The sequence below is a fragment of the Denticeps clupeoides genome, chromosome 16, assembly GCF_900700375.1.
Source record: "Denticeps clupeoides chromosome 16, fDenClu1.1, whole genome shotgun sequence".
Lineage (NCBI taxonomy): Eukaryota > Metazoa > Chordata > Actinopteri > Clupeiformes > Denticipitidae > Denticeps > Denticeps clupeoides.
Window position 1 is genome coordinate 7,777,058 of NC_041722.1, and position 18,707 is coordinate 7,795,764.

Here is an 18,707-nt window from a genome sequence, read left to right on the forward strand (position 1 = left end):
ATGGATGCCTGTCTGTGGACCACTGACCAGTTGTGAAAGTGATTTTCATTGTGATACACATCAACACATCACATGGTGCACACAGTGAAATTTGTCCTCTGCATTTAACCCATCACCCTTAGTGAGCAGTGGGCAGCCATGGCAGGCGCCCGGAAACCTTCTGATTACGGGGCTGCTTCCTTAACGTCTAGACCACCACTGCCCCAAGTAGAGAGAATGGTACCCTTCATAGGGCACACCAATAATGAACATTAGCAGGGTCCTGAGAACACAAAGATAAAAGGAACGCCACCATACAGTGCGCCAGCAGCCAGAGCCTCGAGCAGCAGTCTGGGATGCCACATCTACCATTTCGACTCTTCACTGGCGTTGGTGAAGACCCTGCTCTCCACAGTGATGACAGCAAAGCTGACATTTGTGATGGTCCAGGTCAGTGAAAGCCTTTCAGCTTTGTGTAGCAGCAGATGCTGGTCATCTCTGCTGCTGGATCAGGAATCTTCTCTTCTCCTCTCTGATGAATACCTTTACGTTGTGGTTCGGTGATGTTGCCATATATCGGAATGCCATCATAATTCTTTTCCTGGCTGCAGATGACCAGCCAGTATTTTTTGAGTTGGCAAAGGCCATAAAAGGTCTACAAATAAGCATTGTCCACGCAGCTGTGACAGTCGGGCCCTTTTCGGGGCATTCCGAACCTCCCCATAATTTATTTGGCCTTGCTAGTCTTATCTTGGCTCTTTCCACACCTCCCAAACCTTGGTTGGGCTTCGACCTCTACAGAGTTTCCTGTAGGTGTACGTGTGAGTGGGTGATCCTGTTGAAAGTGCTTATAAAGTTCAGCCTGTAAGTGTGAAAGGTCATACTTTGCGCAGGCTGCAAAAGGCCCACAAACATACAATGTGCTTCAAAAATATGCCATACTGTCATGTGCACACCCAGGAACTTCACGCTGCTGACGATCTCAATAGCGGATCCGTCCGTGTGCTGTGGGGTGGGGACAGTCTGAAGTTGACAACCATCTCTTTGGTCTTGGTGACATTGAGAGTCAGGTTGTTGCTCCGGCACCAATCCACCAGATGTTTTATCTCCCCTCTGTAGTTTGACAGTCGCCTGTAGAGCAGCTCAGGGTTAAGCGTTGGGGACACAATGGTAGTGAACCTGTGACTTTATAGTCTTCTGCTTCAGAGATGAGTGTGCAATATTTGCAATACTGTGGTCTATGTCAGTCTAATGATAAGGGTGGTAGCCTAGTGGGTAAAGTAGCCTAGTGGGTAACACACTCGCCTAGTGGGTAACACACCAGAAGACCCGGGTTCGAATCCCACTTACTACCATTGTGTCCCTGAGCAAGACACTTAACCCTAAGTTGCTCCAGGGACACTGTCCCTACAACTACTGATTGTAAGTCGCTCTGGATAAGGGCGTCTGATAAATGCTGTAAATGTAAATGCTAAAGCATTTCACTGAATATCATACCGTGTGAAAAATAAAATTTGAATTTGATTTAACCCTCAGATGACCACTTGCCACCTCATCAGGAGCAGGTCCAGACATTGTAGGGAGGCCACACACACACTACTGACACTCATTTTGACCTGTACATTCAACTATGTAAAGAACAAAGTATTTTAAAAATAATATTTCATTCATTCAGATCTACGATGTCTTATTTTTGTGTCCCCTTATTTTTTGTGCAGTGTATTTATGTTTGCTATAGAACGAACAAAAAGTACAGCTTGTTAATGTAAAACATTTTCACAGTTTTGGATACTTTGTGCTTATTGACTTTTTTAGTGTGAAAGTGAAGAGATTGTCATTATGATTCACACAACACGTGTCCTCCGCATTTAACCCATCACCCTTGGTGAGCAGTGGGCAGCCATATACTGCCAACAACAAGCAACGTTCACTGTGGAAACACGCTTGGCAGGTCGGTAAATCCTACGGTAGTGTTCCTCACCATGTTGCAGTAAAACTATGTGGTGGAATTACAGCTCTGGACACTTCAAGTCCATGCAGCTGCTCAAGTAACTCGTAAGGAGTGAGTACACATCTAGGTTTGGTTCAGAAAGATAAATGGATGCCAGGGCCAAATGACAACGTGGTAGAAAAATAATTAACTTATAAAAAAGAAAGAAATATAGAACAGTCACAACAGCAACTACCCAAAAGTGGCAGGATCCAATGTGTACACATAAATCACAAAACAAAAATGTGACTTTGTGAGATTATTGAACATTAATACAAGTTCCTCTAGCCCGTCTATGGTTCTGCAATGGCTAGAAATGGTGATAAAGGTGTAAAGAGTGCTTTGGTCGGAGCTCAGACGGTCTGATACCGAGTTTGTTCCCTTATTTCGGCATAAGGGGAAAAGTTACCTCCCGTCTCTCATGCTACTTCCCAGACAATTTCTCACTCCTCGCCTAAAAAAGGAACTCGTGGCTTGAAAACGTGAAACATTGCATGTAAAAATGAGAACAAAATAATTTTTTTGGTTCCGTCACGCGTGAACCGATGGGTCCCTCTTTTAGGGAAAAATGCCGAGACGACTTCCTGTCTGCACCAAATATGGTGGTCTGTGACGTCATTTCCGTGAATGGCCGCTCACTTCTATTGGCCTCTCCCCTCCTCGTTATCATTTAAACCTACAGACACAGAAAAGGCGCGTCCTGGGGAAATTTCATTGTGGGAATGGCTAAAAGTGGCTGTAATTCTGCACCACGACTAAATTTCCTAAAGAGAAAAAAGTTATTTAACGTCACTTTCTAAAGTGTCTTTATCTCGACTATGCTAACATGCTAACACGCGAACGATCTTCTTCTCCCGTCTGTTTACACAAATTTTCACTTCAGCTGCACTACACGGCCACCTGCTGGGCAGGCATTTTAACAATAATTACATCTTATATATTATTATATCGTGAATTGTTCACTTTCTGCTCTCTGAGCTGCATCAGCGTGATCGCTGCCAATCACATTGTTTCTGAGTTTTTATTCTTCAGTGTGATTGGCGGAAAAAAACAGCAAATCACATTGTTTCTGAGTTTTTATTGGCTGAAAAAAATGTGACATCATCAGCTCTACTCTATTTAAGCACCAAGCCTACAAGAAAGAACTAATTTCAGAATTACATGCTGTTAGTACAGAGCTATTAAAATGAAGTGGTGGAAGAAGCAGATTGAGCGTATCAGGCGTGACAGGAAGAAAGCTCCTCCGGAGGCCAACACGACCTCAGTCCAGATGAATCTGGATGAGACATTGTTGGAAAAGATCCACAGACTCGAGGGGTCAGTGGAGAAATTAAAGGAAAATGAGGAGAACCTGAAGGCTTGTAATGAACATCTGAAGATGGCTCTTAATGTGGCCCAAGAAAAGCAAATTGCCATGCAGGTCATTCAGAATGAAGAAAGAGAAAAACTGGAAGCAGAAAAGGATTGTGAACACCTGCAATGTGAGGAGCTTGAAAGAAAGCTGAAAGAGGAGATACAGATTAGAGAAGCAGCAGAAAAGCGTTTCAGTGATGTGACCGAGAACTGTGACCAGATGCAGATGGTGAGACATCTCCAAACGCAGCTTCTCGAAGAAATGCTGGAGAAGGAGAAGAAGGAAAAGGAACTGCTGAGAACTAAACTGGCAGATGAGCAGCAGAGAAGAGAGAAAGCTGAAAAAGAGCTTGAAGCAGAAGGAGGAAGCAGGAAAGAGGCAGAGATGCTCTTCCAAAATCATCTGGAGAACATAGAAGGGCACTTACAAGAGACACTCCAGCAAATGATGATCAGAGATGAAAAAGACAAAAGACGAGATGAGAATCTTGCCAGAGAAGAACTCAGCAGAGAACTGAAAGCAAAAAGGTGCCTTCAAGAGGAAATCACTCATCTACACGTGCAGCTTAAAAACTATGCACATAAACTGGAGGAAGCAAAGTCCTATGAAGAGATGCTGGAGAAGGAGAAGGAGGAAAAGGAACTGCTGAGAACTAAACTGGCAGATGAGCAGAGGAGAAGAGAGAAAGTTGAAAAAGAGCTTGAAGCAGAAGGAAAAAGCAGGAAAGAGGCAGAGATGCTTCTCCTGGAGACGGAGACCTACTTACAAAATCAGATGGAGAACAAAGAAAGGCACTTCCAAGAGACACTCCTGCAAATGATGATCAGAGATGAAAAAGACAAAAGACGAGATGAGAATCTTGCCAGAGAAGAACTCAGCAGAGAACTGAAAGCAAAAAGGTGCCTTCAAGAGGAAAACACTCATCTACACGTGCATCTTAAATTCTATGCACATAAACTGGATGAAGCGAAGTCCTTTAAAGAGACTCTGGAGAAGGAGAAGGAGGAAAAGGAACTGCTGAGAACTAAACTGGCAGATGAGCAGAGGAGAAGAGAGAAAGTTGAAAAAGAGCTTGAAGCAGAAGGAGAAAGCAGGAAAGAGGCAGAGATGCTTCTACTGGAGACTGAGACCTACTTACAAAATCAGATGGAGAACAAAGAAAGGCACTTCCAAGAGACACTCCAGCAAATGATAATCAGAGATGAAAAAGACCAAAACGTCAGAGGACTAGATGAGATACTTGACAGAAAAGAACTTTTCAGAAGAGAGCGGAGAGCCAATAGAGGCTTCCAAGAAGAAAACACTAAGCTACGTGTGCAGCTTAGATTCGATGAACATAGACTGGAGGAACTGAAGTCCTATATAGTCCATGTTGAAAGGAGCCTTTGCCAGGAGCGTCATGAAAATCTGGCGTATCGTGAATTCATGGCAGCCAAACTAAAGAAGCTCAGCGCTCTCGATGACTGTCTTAGAGACCAAATAAGGGATGAGCGGCAGATAAGAGAAGATTTTGAATGTGAGCTCAAAAAAGGCAGTCACATTTGGAGAAAGAAATAAATGACAATAAAAAATTGTGTAAATAAAGAATGTATAAAGAAAAGATGAACAAAGTCTCCTTGAATATCTTGAGCAGCACAAACCTGTAACACCCAGTAACACAAACATCTGTGGAGAGAGTGAGCAGCACCAAGTTCCTGGGTGTGCACATCACTGAGGATCTCTCCTGGACAAATAACACCACTGCACTGGCCAAGAAAGCACAGCAGTGTCTATACTTCCTCCGCAAACTAAGAAGAGCAAGAGCACCAGCCCCCATCATGTACACATTCTACCGAGGAACCATCGAGAGCATCCTGTCTAGCTGCATCACTGTGTGATTTGGAGCCTGCAATGCGTCCTGCCATAAAACTCTCCAACGCATAGTCAGAGCAGCTGAGAGAATCATCGGTGTCCTTCTCCCCCTCCCTCCAAGACATCTACAGCACACGCCTCACTAAAAAAGCCCTCGGCATAGCAGCTGATCCCACCCACCCAATGCAAACCTTCTTCAGCCTGCTGCCATCAGGGAGGAGACTGCGGAGTCTCCAGGCCAGGACCAGCAGACTGAAGGACAGCTTCACCCATCAGGCTGTCAGGAAGCTCAACTCCTTCCCGGCTCTGCCCCCACTCCCCTCACTCCCCTCTTCTGCTCCACAAACCTTTCTGAATTCTAACACACACACACACACACACACAAACTGACCGTGCACCGGTCACTCTGTGCAGCATTGGTCTGCCAACTACCTCACTTTGTCACTTTTACACTTACAAGCTCTGTTGCACTACATTGTACACATTGTTTACGTGGTTTACACTCGCCACCATGTGCCCTTATTTGTATATTGTGATTTTAAAATTGTATTTATACCTTTTGTATTTACAGTTTCTGTTTGTATTTAATGTTACTTGTAAGCACCATGGGTCTGAGAGTAACGCAATTTCAATTCTCTTTATGTCCTGTACATGTGGCAGAATTGACAATAAAGCTGACTTTGACTATATCATATATTATTGAATTTATTTTTACACACACAGACACAGAATTCACAGACAAACAGAGACACATTTACACACAGAGTGCATCAGGACATTTTTCACAGCGCATCTCTTTTTTCATCAAACACCTATTTATAACACAAACACCGTCAATAATGAAACCACGAGAACCTGACTGAGCAGTATTGTCCAGTACTGGATGCTGTGACATGCTACTAGGATGCAATGGACAGCAGCTCTTCTGTGTGCAGGAGGCAACCGCCATGACGGGGGATTCTGAGAAAGGCAAATATAGCATGAACTTACAAACATATTACAAAACATAGAGAAAACCATGTTATTGGTCAGTCTGCTGCAATGGTGAAATGAAAGAAACATTTGTTATGCATATAAAAACATGATCTTACTCACTTTTATTGCTGCCGTTAAAAAGAATCACATTACAGAAAATCTACTTTAACATTTAGAAGTGTTTTGCTGGTTCCTGTTCCTATTCAAACAGAGAATTAAAATATGTTTACATTCCAATTAAATAATATGATTAGTGGTAAAACCTGTGAATTTTAGAGTGATGGGCAGTACCACTGAGGCCGTCTTTTGTGATGCACCTACCTGTCTGGAGCAGTGAGTGATGGGGGACGAAGGTGTTTACCCGGCAGTCATCACACACCCTTCTACTAGTTTCTGAACCACAGCTGCACAGCTCCCGTACAGGTCCACTACAAGCAACGTTCACTGTGGAAACACGCTTGGCAGGTCGGTAAATCCTACGGTAGTGTTCCTCACCATGTTGCAGTAAAACTACGTGGTGGAATTACAGCTCTGGACACTTCAAGTCCATGCAGCTGCTCAAGTAACTCGTAAGGAGTGAGTACACATCTAGGTTTGGTTCAGAAAGATAAATGGATGCCAGGGCCAAATGACAACGTGGTAGAAAAAGAATTAACTTATAAAAAAGAAATATAGAACAACAGCAACTTCCCAAAAGTGGCAGGATCCAATGTGTACACATAAATCACAAAACAAAAATGTAACTTTGTGAGATTATTGAACATTAATACGAGTTCCTCTAGCCTGTCTATGGTTCTGCAATGGCTAGAAATGGTGATAAAGGTGTAAAGAGTGCTTTGGTCGGAGCTCAGACGGTCTGATCCCGAATTTGTTCCCTTATTTCAGCATAAGGGGAAAAGTTACCTCCCGTCTCTCATGCTACTTCCCAGACAATTTCTCACCCCTCGCCTTAAAAAGGAACTCGTGGCTTGAAAACGTGAAATATTGCAGTTCCTCGTGATTGGGGTGGTAGTAGCCTAGTGGATAACACACTCGCATATGAACCAGAAGATCCAGGTTCGAATCCCACTAACCACCACTGTGTCCCTGAGCAAGACACTTAACCCTAAAAAATTGCTCCAGGGAGACTGTCCCTGTAATACTGATTGTAAGACGCTCTGGATAAGGGCGTCTGATAAATGCTGTAAATGTAAATGTAAATGATTGGATGTAAAAATGAGCGCGTGAACCGGTGGGTTCATTTTATCTCTTTTAGGGAAAAACGCCGAGACGACTTCCTGTCTGCTCCAAATATGGTGGTCTGTGACGTCATTTCCGTGAATGGCCGCTCACTTCTATTGGCCTCTCCCCTCCTCGTTATCATTTAAACCTACAGACACAGAAAAGGCGCGTCCTGGGGAAATTTCATTGTGGGAATGGCTAAAAGTGGCTGTAATTCTGCACCACGACTAAATTTCCTAAAGAGAAAAAAGTTATTTAACGTCACTTTCTAAAGTGTCTTTATCGACTATGCTAACATGCTAACACGCGAACGATCTTCTTCTTCTCCCGTCTGTTTACACAAATTTTCCCTTCAGCTGCACTACACGGCCACCTGCTGGGCAGGCATTTTAACAATAATTACATCTTATATATTATTATATCGTGAATTGTTCACTTTCTGCTCTCTGAGCTGCATCAGCGTGATCGCTGCCAATCACATTGTTTCTGAGTTTTTATTCTTCAGTGTGATTGGCGGAAAAAAAACAGCAAATCACATTGTTTCTGAGTTTTTATTGGCTGAAAAAAATGTGACATCATCAGCTCTACTCTATTTAAGCACCAAGCCTACAAGAAAGAACTAATTTCAGAATTACATGCTGTTAGTACAGAGCTATTAAAATGAAGTGGTGGAAGAAGCAGATTGAGCGTATCAGGCGTGACAGGAAGAAAGCTCCTCCGGAGGCCAACACGACCTCAGTCCAGATGAATCTGGATGAGACATTGTTGGAAAAGATCCACAGACTCGAGGGGTCAGTGGAGAAATTAAAGGAAAATGAGGAGAACCTGAAGGCTTGTAATGAACATCTGAAGATGGCTCTTAATGTGGCCCAAGAAAAGCAAATTGCCATGCAGGTCATTCAGAATGAAGAAAGAGAAAAACTGGAAGCAGAAAAGGATTGTGAACACCTGCGATGTGAGGAGCTTGAAAGAAAGCTGAAAGAGGAGATACAGATTAGAGAAGCAGCAGAAAAGCGTTTCAGTGATGTGACCGAGAACTGTGACCAGATGCAGATGGTGAGACATCTCCAAACGCAGCTTCTCGAAGAAATGCTGGAGAAGGAGAAGAAGGAAAAGGAACTGCTGAGAACTAAACTGGCAGATGAGCAGAGGAGAAGAGAGAAAGTTGAAAAAGAGCTTGAAGCAGAAGGAGAAAGCAGGAAAGAGGCAGAGATGCTTCTCCTGGAGACTGAGACCAACTTACAAAATCAGATGGAGAACAAAGAAAGGCACTTCCAAGAGACACTCCTGCAAATGATGATCAGAGATGAAAAAGACAAAAGACGAGATGAGAATCTTGCCAGAGAAGAACTCAGCAGAGAACTGAAAGCAAAAAGGTGCCTTCAAGAGGAAATCACTCATCTACACGTGCAGCTTAAATTCTATGCACATAAACTGAATGAAGCGAAGTCCTTTAAAGAGACTCTGGAGAAGGAGAAGGAGGAAAAGGAACTGCTGAGAACTAAACTGGCAGATGAGCAGAGGAGAAGAGAGAAAGTTGAAAAAGAGCTTGAAGCAGAAGGAGAAAGCAGGAAAGAGGCAGAGATGCTTCTCCTGGAGACTGAGACCTACTTACAAAATCAGATGGAGAACAAAGAAAGGCACTTCCAAGAGACACTCCAGCAAATGATGATCAGAGATGAAAAAGACCAAAACGTCAGAGGACTAGATGAGATACTTGACAGAAAAGAACTTTTCAGAAGAGAGCGGAGAGCCAATAGAGGCTTCCAAGAAGAAAACACTAAGCTACATGTGCAGCTTAGATTCGATGAACATAGACTGGAGGAACTGAAGTCCTATATAGTCCATGTTGAAAGGAGCCTTTGCCAGGAGCATCATGAAAATCTGGCGTATCGTGAATTCATGGCAGCCAAACTAAAGAAGCTCAGCGCTCTCGATGACTGTCTTAGAGACCAAATAAGGGATGAGCGGCAGATAAGAGAAGATCTTGAATGTGAGCTCAAAAAAGGCAGTCACATTTGGAGAAAGAAATAAATGACAATAAAAAATTGTGTAAATAAATAATGTATAAAGAAAAGATGAACAAAGTCTCCTTGAATATCTTGAGCAGCACAAACCTGTGACACCCGGTAACACAAACACTAAAAATCATTTAAGGCAGCGGCACCCACGATGTGGGACGGAGATTCAGAAGGTCTTTCCTGCCAACCGCTGTCAGACTCTACAACAGCTGACCCCACACACACACACACACACACACACACACACACATCCAATACATCGTTTCTATATATACTGATATATTACAATATATATTATATATGAATATAATATATCATATATTATTGAATTTATTTTTACACACACAGACACAGAATTCACAGACAAACAGAGACACATTTACACACAGAGTTCATCAGGACATTTTTCATCTCTTTTTTCATCAAACACCTATATATAACACACACTCCGTCAATAATGAAACCACGAGAACCTGACTGAGCAGTATTGTCCAGTACTGGATGCTGTGACATGCTATTTTGAAGAAACTAGAATATAAAACATTTTTTCAGTAATTTCACCTTTTTGTGTTAAGTACATAACTGCATCCACTGTTTCTCTCATCAGAAACTACGTTAAGCTAGGACTAGAACGATACTGACAAGGAGCAGAGTTCTTGATAGTGACAGTCAGTTACACAATGAAAAAAAGGCTACTCGTCTCCCTAAATGAATGAAACCTGTACTGAACTTTGTTACTGTAGTATAATGGAAGAACCCGTTTACCCGTTTAGTTGACATCTTCGTGAAACACCACCTGAAAAAGGTTTTCATTTGCTGTTTTATCCGATTACAAAAACAAATATGGAGTGGATTATGACTGAAGGTCAAAAACAGTAAATCGCAATTTTTTTTAAAATTTGGTTTGGTGATTTTACTGATGTTTCTGAACTCTGGGCTTAGCAGACACGGTGCTATTATTCCTCCATTATAATCATTTCATGACACTCCTATTCTGTTATAATTTATATTAAGAATACACAAGTGTATTAAACAGGAATTGAATGTGGTCAGATGTGGACAGTTTAATAACAATAACACAGTGTCTTTCCTAACTGGAGTCCGAATCTTCACTGTAACGTCCATGTTGGCTCCACTCCCCACGACACGCCCCCTTCCCCTGAGTATTAGGGTTCATGTGTGTGTTATGTCTCATGCCATGTGTGGTCGCAACTACTCCGGTAAGTCCTCATTCCCCTAGTGTGCCCCTGACGTTGCCCTGTCCCCACGCCTCCCTAGGTTCCTGCGGCATCCTCACCGTGTGCCAGGTGCCACCTGTTGTGTCAAACCATCTCCGATCCGGAAGTCATCAGAGCTGTTCTCCATTTACATTTACGGCATTTATCAGACGCCCTTATCCAGAGCGACTTACAATCAGTAGTTACAGGGACAGTCTCCCCCTGGAGACACTCAGGGTTAAGTGTCTTGCTCAGGGACACAATGGTAGTAAGCAGGATTTGAACCTGGGTCTTCTGGTTCATAGCCGAGTGTGTTACCCACTAGGATACTACCACCCCACGGTACTCGAGGTGATCCCCACGTCCGGTGTCACTGCCCTTCAGTCTGGTTCGTGTGTTCTGTGTTAACGTTGGTATTGACGGTGTGTGCCATACGGGAGCGTGTTGGAGCACGAGTGTGCCCAGGGCTGCATTACCGTCTGCGAGCCGGGAGCGTTCACAACCGAGGACGAGGCGTTGGACTGCAGCCACACTCTGCTCCACACGGCAAGCCAGAGGGAACCTCCTTTTGTTGAAGGCAATGGCATGGTGCATCATTGACGCATTGAACAATAAACATCGTTCATTTGTTCGATCCCTCGGTGTCCATCGCTTCCCTCCACACCTCAGGTGTGACAATCACTCTGTCAACAAGTACCAACAGGTTGAATGAAAAAATGAAAGTCATCATGACTGAGCCACGTTCAACTGTGCTGACATGTTTGGAGCCTTGCTTTTGTTTACCAAGGGTATAAATTCTTTCCATAAAAGGAGAATGTTAATTACCAACAGGTTTTCTGAAGCACGCTTTGAATGCTGGTACAGAAGAGCACAGCAGGAAAGGCAGGAGTTTCCTTTACTGAGGCACTTCAGTTCATTTAAAAGCTTGACTGACTCGGCAGGCTATTATTTAAGTTGATTACACTCCGAGTCGCCATTACTGTATCTCACATGTGTATTATTTCACAAGCTTTTCACAGACCCCTTTACTTTCTGGGTTTATTCTTTTTTATTCCATGTTTTTACTGTGGTACTGGTGTTGTTAACAATGAATCATTATTATGCACAATATAAAAGCACTTAGACATGGTCAAGTGCAATTTAATAAATAAATCTTTGGATGTGCGATTAGCTGCTTCCTTCTCCTTGTGCCACACCCACTCCACTTTCTTCAAGTGGGTCTTCCGCACACTGTCCGAGGGCCGAGTCTGTGCAGAAACGATTCCGCTAGGTTGGTGAGATGGCCAGGGCCGGGGGAGAGGAAGAAGCAGAGAAGGTCAGGTATTCATTTTGTTAAGCTCTTCACGATCTCCAGCTCCTCCACTGGCTTCCACTGCTGATTGATGGTGATGATCTAAACACAGAGAAGAGTGGGCAATCAAATAATACATATAGCAAATATTACTTTTTGAAAATACTCAAAATGACCTAAACTGACATGTTGGAAGAAGATGTCTGAACTATATTCTATCAGAAACTGCATTCTCAATGTCATCGAAGGTCACCTCAAGGGGACCACCCGTCCCCCAAGTCCTGCTCCTGGAGGGACTTCTTCCGGAAAGTTTTTATTTTTTTACAACATACATGCCATACAATCTGGTCACAACATCCATTATTAGACCCTTACTAAACCGATTAAAGTAGACTGCGATAGAAAATACTGTGAAGGGGGTGTTCAAGACATAATTTTTTTAATTAATAAAGTAATGAATTTCTTTTTATCCTTAGCTGTGAAGCTCATTAACCAAATTACTCAGCAGAGGTGCAAGCAGGGCTGAAAATGAAACAGACTCATGTACCTTCTGGGGCTTTTCAGGGTTTATTCTTTCCCAGGGCTCTGGATTGACTGACTTGTTTAAGCTATAAAAAACATCCATACAAAATTATTAAAACCGTTATTTACCACGGATCTTTATTATGCATGATATGACAATTTTTCTAATGAACACTGCAAAAAGAATCGGTTCCAAGAATCTACATATCTGAGCGATTAGAATATATATATATATATGTATGTATGTATGTGTGTGTGTGTGTGTGTATATATATATATATAAAACTTACATCACGTCGGACTTTGTTAGCAAGAAGTAAATGGAGGCAGAGGTGGCACCAGTTGCTGCAAATGCCATGAATCCGATCAAAGGAATCAACTAGATAAAAAAAAAAAATTAGAGGAATTAAACATTTTATGGAGAAGCGTCACCAGTTTTTTATTTTCTAATGAAGAAAACTCACTTCCTTCCTTTTTCTCAGCATCTGAAAAAATCCTCCATACACCATTTTCGCTGTCCAGGTACCTGAAAAGATGAATAAAATTCCCTCCCGGAATGAGCAGGCAGCAGGTGCTTCTGGGCGCAGCATCCGCTCGCTGGCGCCCTATATCGCAGCGCAGTGTATCCACACGAGGATCCTGGCACGTACACAAAGGTCGCGCGTGGCCACGCCCCCTTACCGCCTGCCACGCCCCCTTACCGATCACAGCATGACCACAACTAGTATTGAAGTAGTATTACTCAGCTGAGTAACAGAGTTCATATGTTCACACGTACAGTACAGGCCAAAAGTTTGGACACACCTTCTCATTCAATGTGTTCTCTTTATTTTCATGACCATTTACGTTGGTAGATTCTCACTGAAGGCATCAAAACTATGAATGAACACATGTGGAGTTATGTACTTAACAAAAAAAGGTACAATAATTGAAAACATGTTTTATATTCTAGTTTCTTCAAAATAGCCACCCAGCCGCTCTGATTACTGCTTTGCACACTCTTGGCATTCTCTCGATGAGCTTCAAGAGGTCTTAACCTGAAATGGTTTTTGGCCTGTACTGTATATCTCTATATATACACATATACACACACACACATTTCTTGTTTTTTTCATTTCTCACACACATGATGGTTTAGAGTGCACCAAATTTTTTTCCAGACCCTCTGGGTCCATACAAACCAAAAACGTACCCAGGCGAGAAAAATATTCTGAGAATTATGCAGAAAACAGTTTGACAAATTATTGTGCGTGAAACGACGCTCTCCAGGAGACCTTGGATGATGGGCTGGTGTCGGAGGCCGGCCTCGCTCTGTATGCTGATGCATCTTCTTCTTTACTGAGGCAGAGAATGATGGTTACATCTGCATCCTTAATAATGATTATTTTATTGTCCAGGCTGGAGAGACAGTCATGATTGTCTTCTCAGTTTGTCCGCTTAGATTGGATATTACCTTTCAAACTAATTCTAAAGCTGAAGCACCTTCATTATACATGCAAATATCCAGCAAATGATCTCTGGTTCCTTTCTGTAATTACTAATGTCAACTTGATTTAGAACTGCATTTTACCTGTTTTAGCATTCTGACGATAAAACACTTCCAAATGGTACAGGCGAGGTGCAGTAATGGATATTTGCATCACAAAGAAACAAAATCAGTATCAAGAAATAGGAGTAACTATAACAGCGTTTTCATGTATTTATTAAGATGCTCTCTGTGATGTGTTCACATAATTATAATATTGGTGATGTATCATGTGAACAGGTTTTGATAGCTATCAATTTGCTGAGCGCTTAGAGAAGGCTTCATGTTTTGCAGCGCTTGAACAAAGTATTTGTGATGGATTACTGAAGCCTCCATGCTTTCCTGCTGCAAGGTCAACAGAGCCGCCTGCAACGATCAGGAAAAAAAACTGATTATGGTAAATGTGATTAATCACATCCTTCTGATTAAGAATGCATCACCCCCACATCCTTCTTACCTCTTTGCATAGATTTTCGAGGTCAGCTCCAGAATAACGGTCTGTTTGGATTGCAATTTCTTTGAGACAGACATCAGAGTGGAGGGGCATGTTTTCAGTGCAGAGTTGCAGTACTGCCAGTCTTGACTGTCAAGAGAAGACACTTCAGCAGACCTGTATGCCTTATGGATTGTGTTTTTGTGTTCCACAGCACTGAATGCCTACCTCATAGTCGGGCGGTGGCACGTAGATCATTATGTCCAGACGCCCAGGGCGCATGAGGGCACTGTCCAAAGCATCGGGTCTGTTGCTGGCAGCAACAACCATTACATCCTTGTTGCACACTTCCTGGTACTGCATCTGAATGAATAAGATCAAATTCTTAATTATTCTATGAGAATGCAAGGTCACAAGCAACAGACTTGTTTTGGCATTTAAGAATGAATATAGATTATTAACATTTATCCAGTATATAAAATGCTTAAATAAAATATTTTTTTTCATAAAGTAAATGTAATATTGTACTATATTGCTAATATAATTGCTATTAAGTAATGCTCCTTTGATGCATTAAACAGCTAGAGCATTAATCTAAACCTTTAATTCTCATGAAATACATTGTACTTTATTTATTAACATATTTGGTGAAAGAGAACTGTTGGAACAACTTGCACCAAAATAACTTGATACAAGATACGATCACAGATTCTCTGACAAACTTGTGTCTTGCGCTAAGAAAAGATCATAAGAATTTATGTGTTGACAGCTGCGACCTGAACTAAAGTAAGGCCGGGCATTTATGAGCGTTTCCACCGACCTTCTGGTCATGTTGGGACTCTATATGCCCCTCTGTGTGACAAACTTTCTCCCCAGTGCCTCTCCTCTCCACTGTTTTGAGGCCTACACCATCCAGCTCATTCAGCAGCACAGACAATAGCTGGGACTGAACACTGTGCGGAGCCCTTCTATCACCTCTGGAGCCCAGGATGGTGTCGAGCTCGTCCAGGAACACTATGGATGGAGAGCAGGCTCTGGCTTGACGGAACAGCTGCAGAAGAGAAGAAATTCACACTTTGAATACCGGTCGACGTCCGCCCCCATGTCCACCTTCATAATTGCGATGGCTAGTTAAGAAATCAAAGCAAAAGTTTGACAAACGGCAGACCTGAGCCAAAGCTTTCTCCGAGTCGCCGACAAAAGGTGAGAAGAGATCCGCTCCACTGACAGACAAAAATGCGCAGTGGGAGGAGGTGGCTGCAGCTTTCACCAGTGTAGTCTTAGCACATCCTGGTGGGCCGTACAGCAAGATTCCTCTCGGACGGGACAGGCCTAGTCTGATGAACGACTCGGGGTATTTCATTGGCCACTCAACACTCTAAAACACATTAAGAGGGAGAACATGTTTAACATGCTGCATACATCTGCAGGACATTTCGGCAGTTTTCTGGTATAAATGTCCAATCACATTATTAGCGTGACCATGTGTGCCACACCTGTTTAATTTTCAGCTTTACATCTTCAAGACCTCCTATTTTGTCCCAAGAGACTGGCCTGTAATCAGTCAGACCAATACTGCTTCTTAAACAGGAGGGCTGGACTCTCTTCAAGGCCTCATGGAAGTGGTGCATTTCAATTCTTTTCTCACCAAATTCCTTAAACAGAGGCATAAAGACACTGACACTGCAAACCACACCAGTCATTCCCAGAGGCTTAAAGAAGAAACACGCTGGAACGTCAGCACTATTTACTCGTCAGTACCTGGGGTGCATTACGAATAGCCTGCAGAGCAGCTTCCCGGCAAAGAGCACTCAGATCAGCACCCACGTATCCAGTGGTCATCTCGGCCAGCGCACATAAATCCAAGCCCTTGCAAAGGGGCATCTTTTCACTCAGGCAAGTGAGAATGGATTTCCGCTGCGTCAGTGTCGGAACACCGATGATCACCTGCGGGGGAAAAAAAAAAAAAAAAAAAATTATTCCCCACATCACACACAGGGATGGAGTGTTACTGTGGCAAACGTTACCTCTCTGTCAAATCGGCCCGGCCTCCTCATGGCAGGATCTAAAGTGTCAGGCTGATTTGTGGCTCCGATGGTGACAAAAAAGCCCCTGGTGCCAATTCCATCCATCAGGGTCAGGAGTTGGGCCACAACCCTGTTTTCCGGGGCACTGGAGGACCCCGCCCGTTTTGGGCAGAGGGAGTCTATTTCATCTATGAGCAGAACGCATGGGCCCTCTTCTGAAGCTTCCTGAGCCTCCTTGAACATCTTCCTTAAGTTCTCTTCACTCTCTCCAGGTCTGGATCCCAGGACAACAGGTCCATTTAGGGTTATCAGAGTTGCACCAATATCCTTCACTACACGTCGCACCAGCATGGTTTTCCCCACACCTGGTGGACCAATGAGAAGCACTCCCCTGGGACAAGTAATGCCCAGCTTCTTCAAAGCACTGGGATAGTGCAGGGGCAAGAGAAGCAGTTCCTTAAGTGAAGCGTAGACCTCCTCCATACCACCTAATGATGTGCTTGCAGATTCTTGCACACGGCTCCTGTGCTGTTTGAGCGTCACTACAGCTCCTACGTCCAAAGTGGTTTTCCCAGTGACAAGACCCGCCTTGGTAGAGCCCGAGTTGACATTTTCCACAAGAACAAAGTCAATTCCAGTGTCCAAGCTGCTGACGTTGACAACATGCTTTTCATAGACATACATGTGCTTCAACATTTCCTTCACAAGCTCACAAATTAAAGGTCCAGCTGTTCTTTTCTTAAATACACTACTTTTAACAACAACATTTACTTTTAATATCTTTAGCTTTGGACATTTCAGTGGGGTAATATGCTGAGGAGTAAAGGAAACGTGCTTGAATGTCTGGGAGCTGAAGTTTTGTGTGGAACACTTGGTATCAAACTGCAAGTAACCCTCAGCAAGGTCACTTCTAGGCCAGGCTCTGCACAGGCAGGCGCTTCCAGATGTGCAGATAAGGACAGGTGATCCAATCCTTAGATTCAGGCTGGCCATCAGCCCTGCTCCCATTCGACATCTCTGGGTGTCTTTGTCTTGACGGTCACATGGCAACCACTTAAGGTTCAACTTCTCCATCACACCAACTGAAATAAAAGCATTCAACTGAAAAATGAAATACTGTTGTCCTACGTAAATTAAGTTGCATTTAATTTAATGGGTCCTCAAAGGTGCATTTATCACACTGCGCGTAAGCTTTCTCTTCTTCAACGCAATGGTCCATAAGTTTATAGCAATCGAGCCTTATGCGGGGTGGTAGTAGCCTAGTGGGTATCACACTCGCCTATGAACCAGAAGACCCAGGTTCACTTAACCCTGAGTGTCTCCAGGGGGGGACTGTCCCTGTAACTACTGATTGTAAGTCGCTCTGGACAAGTCGTCTGATAAATGCCGTAAATGTAAATGTAAATGCAGAATATGGAACTAATAATAACAGAATAGTAACAGACTGCCTAATACAATTAAGGACAACATAACGATGAGATAAGTTAGAGAAACTGCCTAGAATCTCAAACCATTTTACTAAGAAGCTACGTTTCTCTATTACTCATGCAATAATGAATGAATGTACTAATAAACATTAAATCGACGCATCGTTACTCTTGCCCGATCCCAGAAGTGAATATATGAAATTTTACGTGGAATGCAACATGAACAAAAACCCACTTACCGGATGTCATTCGGTAGAAACGAATAATGATTTGGCCTCCGTTTTTACATTATAATATTACTACTTCCATTGCTGCAGGTTGCCGAAGATCCCCGTAAACAAGCGTACACGTGTGTGCACCAGGAAGCAAACACGATGCTGAGCAAACGAACCCTTTCCAGTAGTTTTTAGAAACGTAAAGCGAGAAATGTGCACGTCGAACGAACTAAGCCGTTTCATCGAATGCTTACTGTGCACCCGATATTTATAACTGAGACAACGCTTAGCAGTACGATCACAGAGTATTCCTTTTGCAGCGGTTTCCCAAACGGAGGAATAGTTCGTAGTCGGCCAACTCTTTTCTCGAGCGGCTCTGTCTGTTTGACTATGTTCCAGCGCCACCGTGCGTACAAATAGCGTTCATTCAGTTTTCTACTGAATTAATTTAACAGAAAATTCAGCGAGAAGGTGAATACATTAAAGTTGCACTACTCGCATAGTACAAAGCTACAGTGCACATCTGCAAACCATGCAGGTGGCATGAAAAACAGTAAACACTATTCATCTTAGATTGTTGTAAGAAATGCATGCAGCGCTACTAATCACCATCATCATCATCATCATCATCATCATCATCAACAACAACAACAACAATA

General features: G+C 43.0%; 2 protein-coding genes across 2 annotated transcripts; both read right to left on the bottom strand.

Moving 5' to 3' along the window:
- Positions 1-11,648: 11,648 nt before the first annotated feature.
- On the bottom strand, positions 11,649-13,224 carry c16h15orf48 (chromosome 16 C15orf48 homolog). The gene is made up of 4 exons (XM_028956953.1): positions 12,886-13,224; positions 12,712-12,800; positions 12,447-12,507; positions 11,649-12,001 (listed from the first exon to the last, which is right to left on the bottom strand). The coding sequence occupies exons 1-4, from the start codon at positions 13,009-13,011 to the stop codon at positions 11,933-11,935; spliced, it is 345 nt and encodes a 114-aa protein (XP_028812786.1). The 5' UTR covers positions 13,012-13,224; the 3' UTR covers positions 11,649-11,932.
- Positions 13,225-14,107: 883 nt separating this feature from the next.
- Positions 14,108-18,441, bottom strand: afg2b (AFG2 AAA ATPase homolog B). The gene is made up of 9 exons (XM_028956091.1): positions 18,073-18,441; positions 16,407-17,488; positions 16,141-16,326; positions 15,876-16,034; positions 15,548-15,757; positions 15,200-15,430; positions 14,608-14,742; positions 14,404-14,529; positions 14,108-14,312 (listed from the first exon to the last, which is right to left on the bottom strand). The coding sequence occupies exons 1-9, from the start codon at positions 18,080-18,082 to the stop codon at positions 14,175-14,177; spliced, it is 2,277 nt and encodes a 758-aa protein (XP_028811924.1). The 5' UTR covers positions 18,083-18,441; the 3' UTR covers positions 14,108-14,174.
- Between the last annotated feature and the right edge of the window lie 266 nt (positions 18,442-18,707).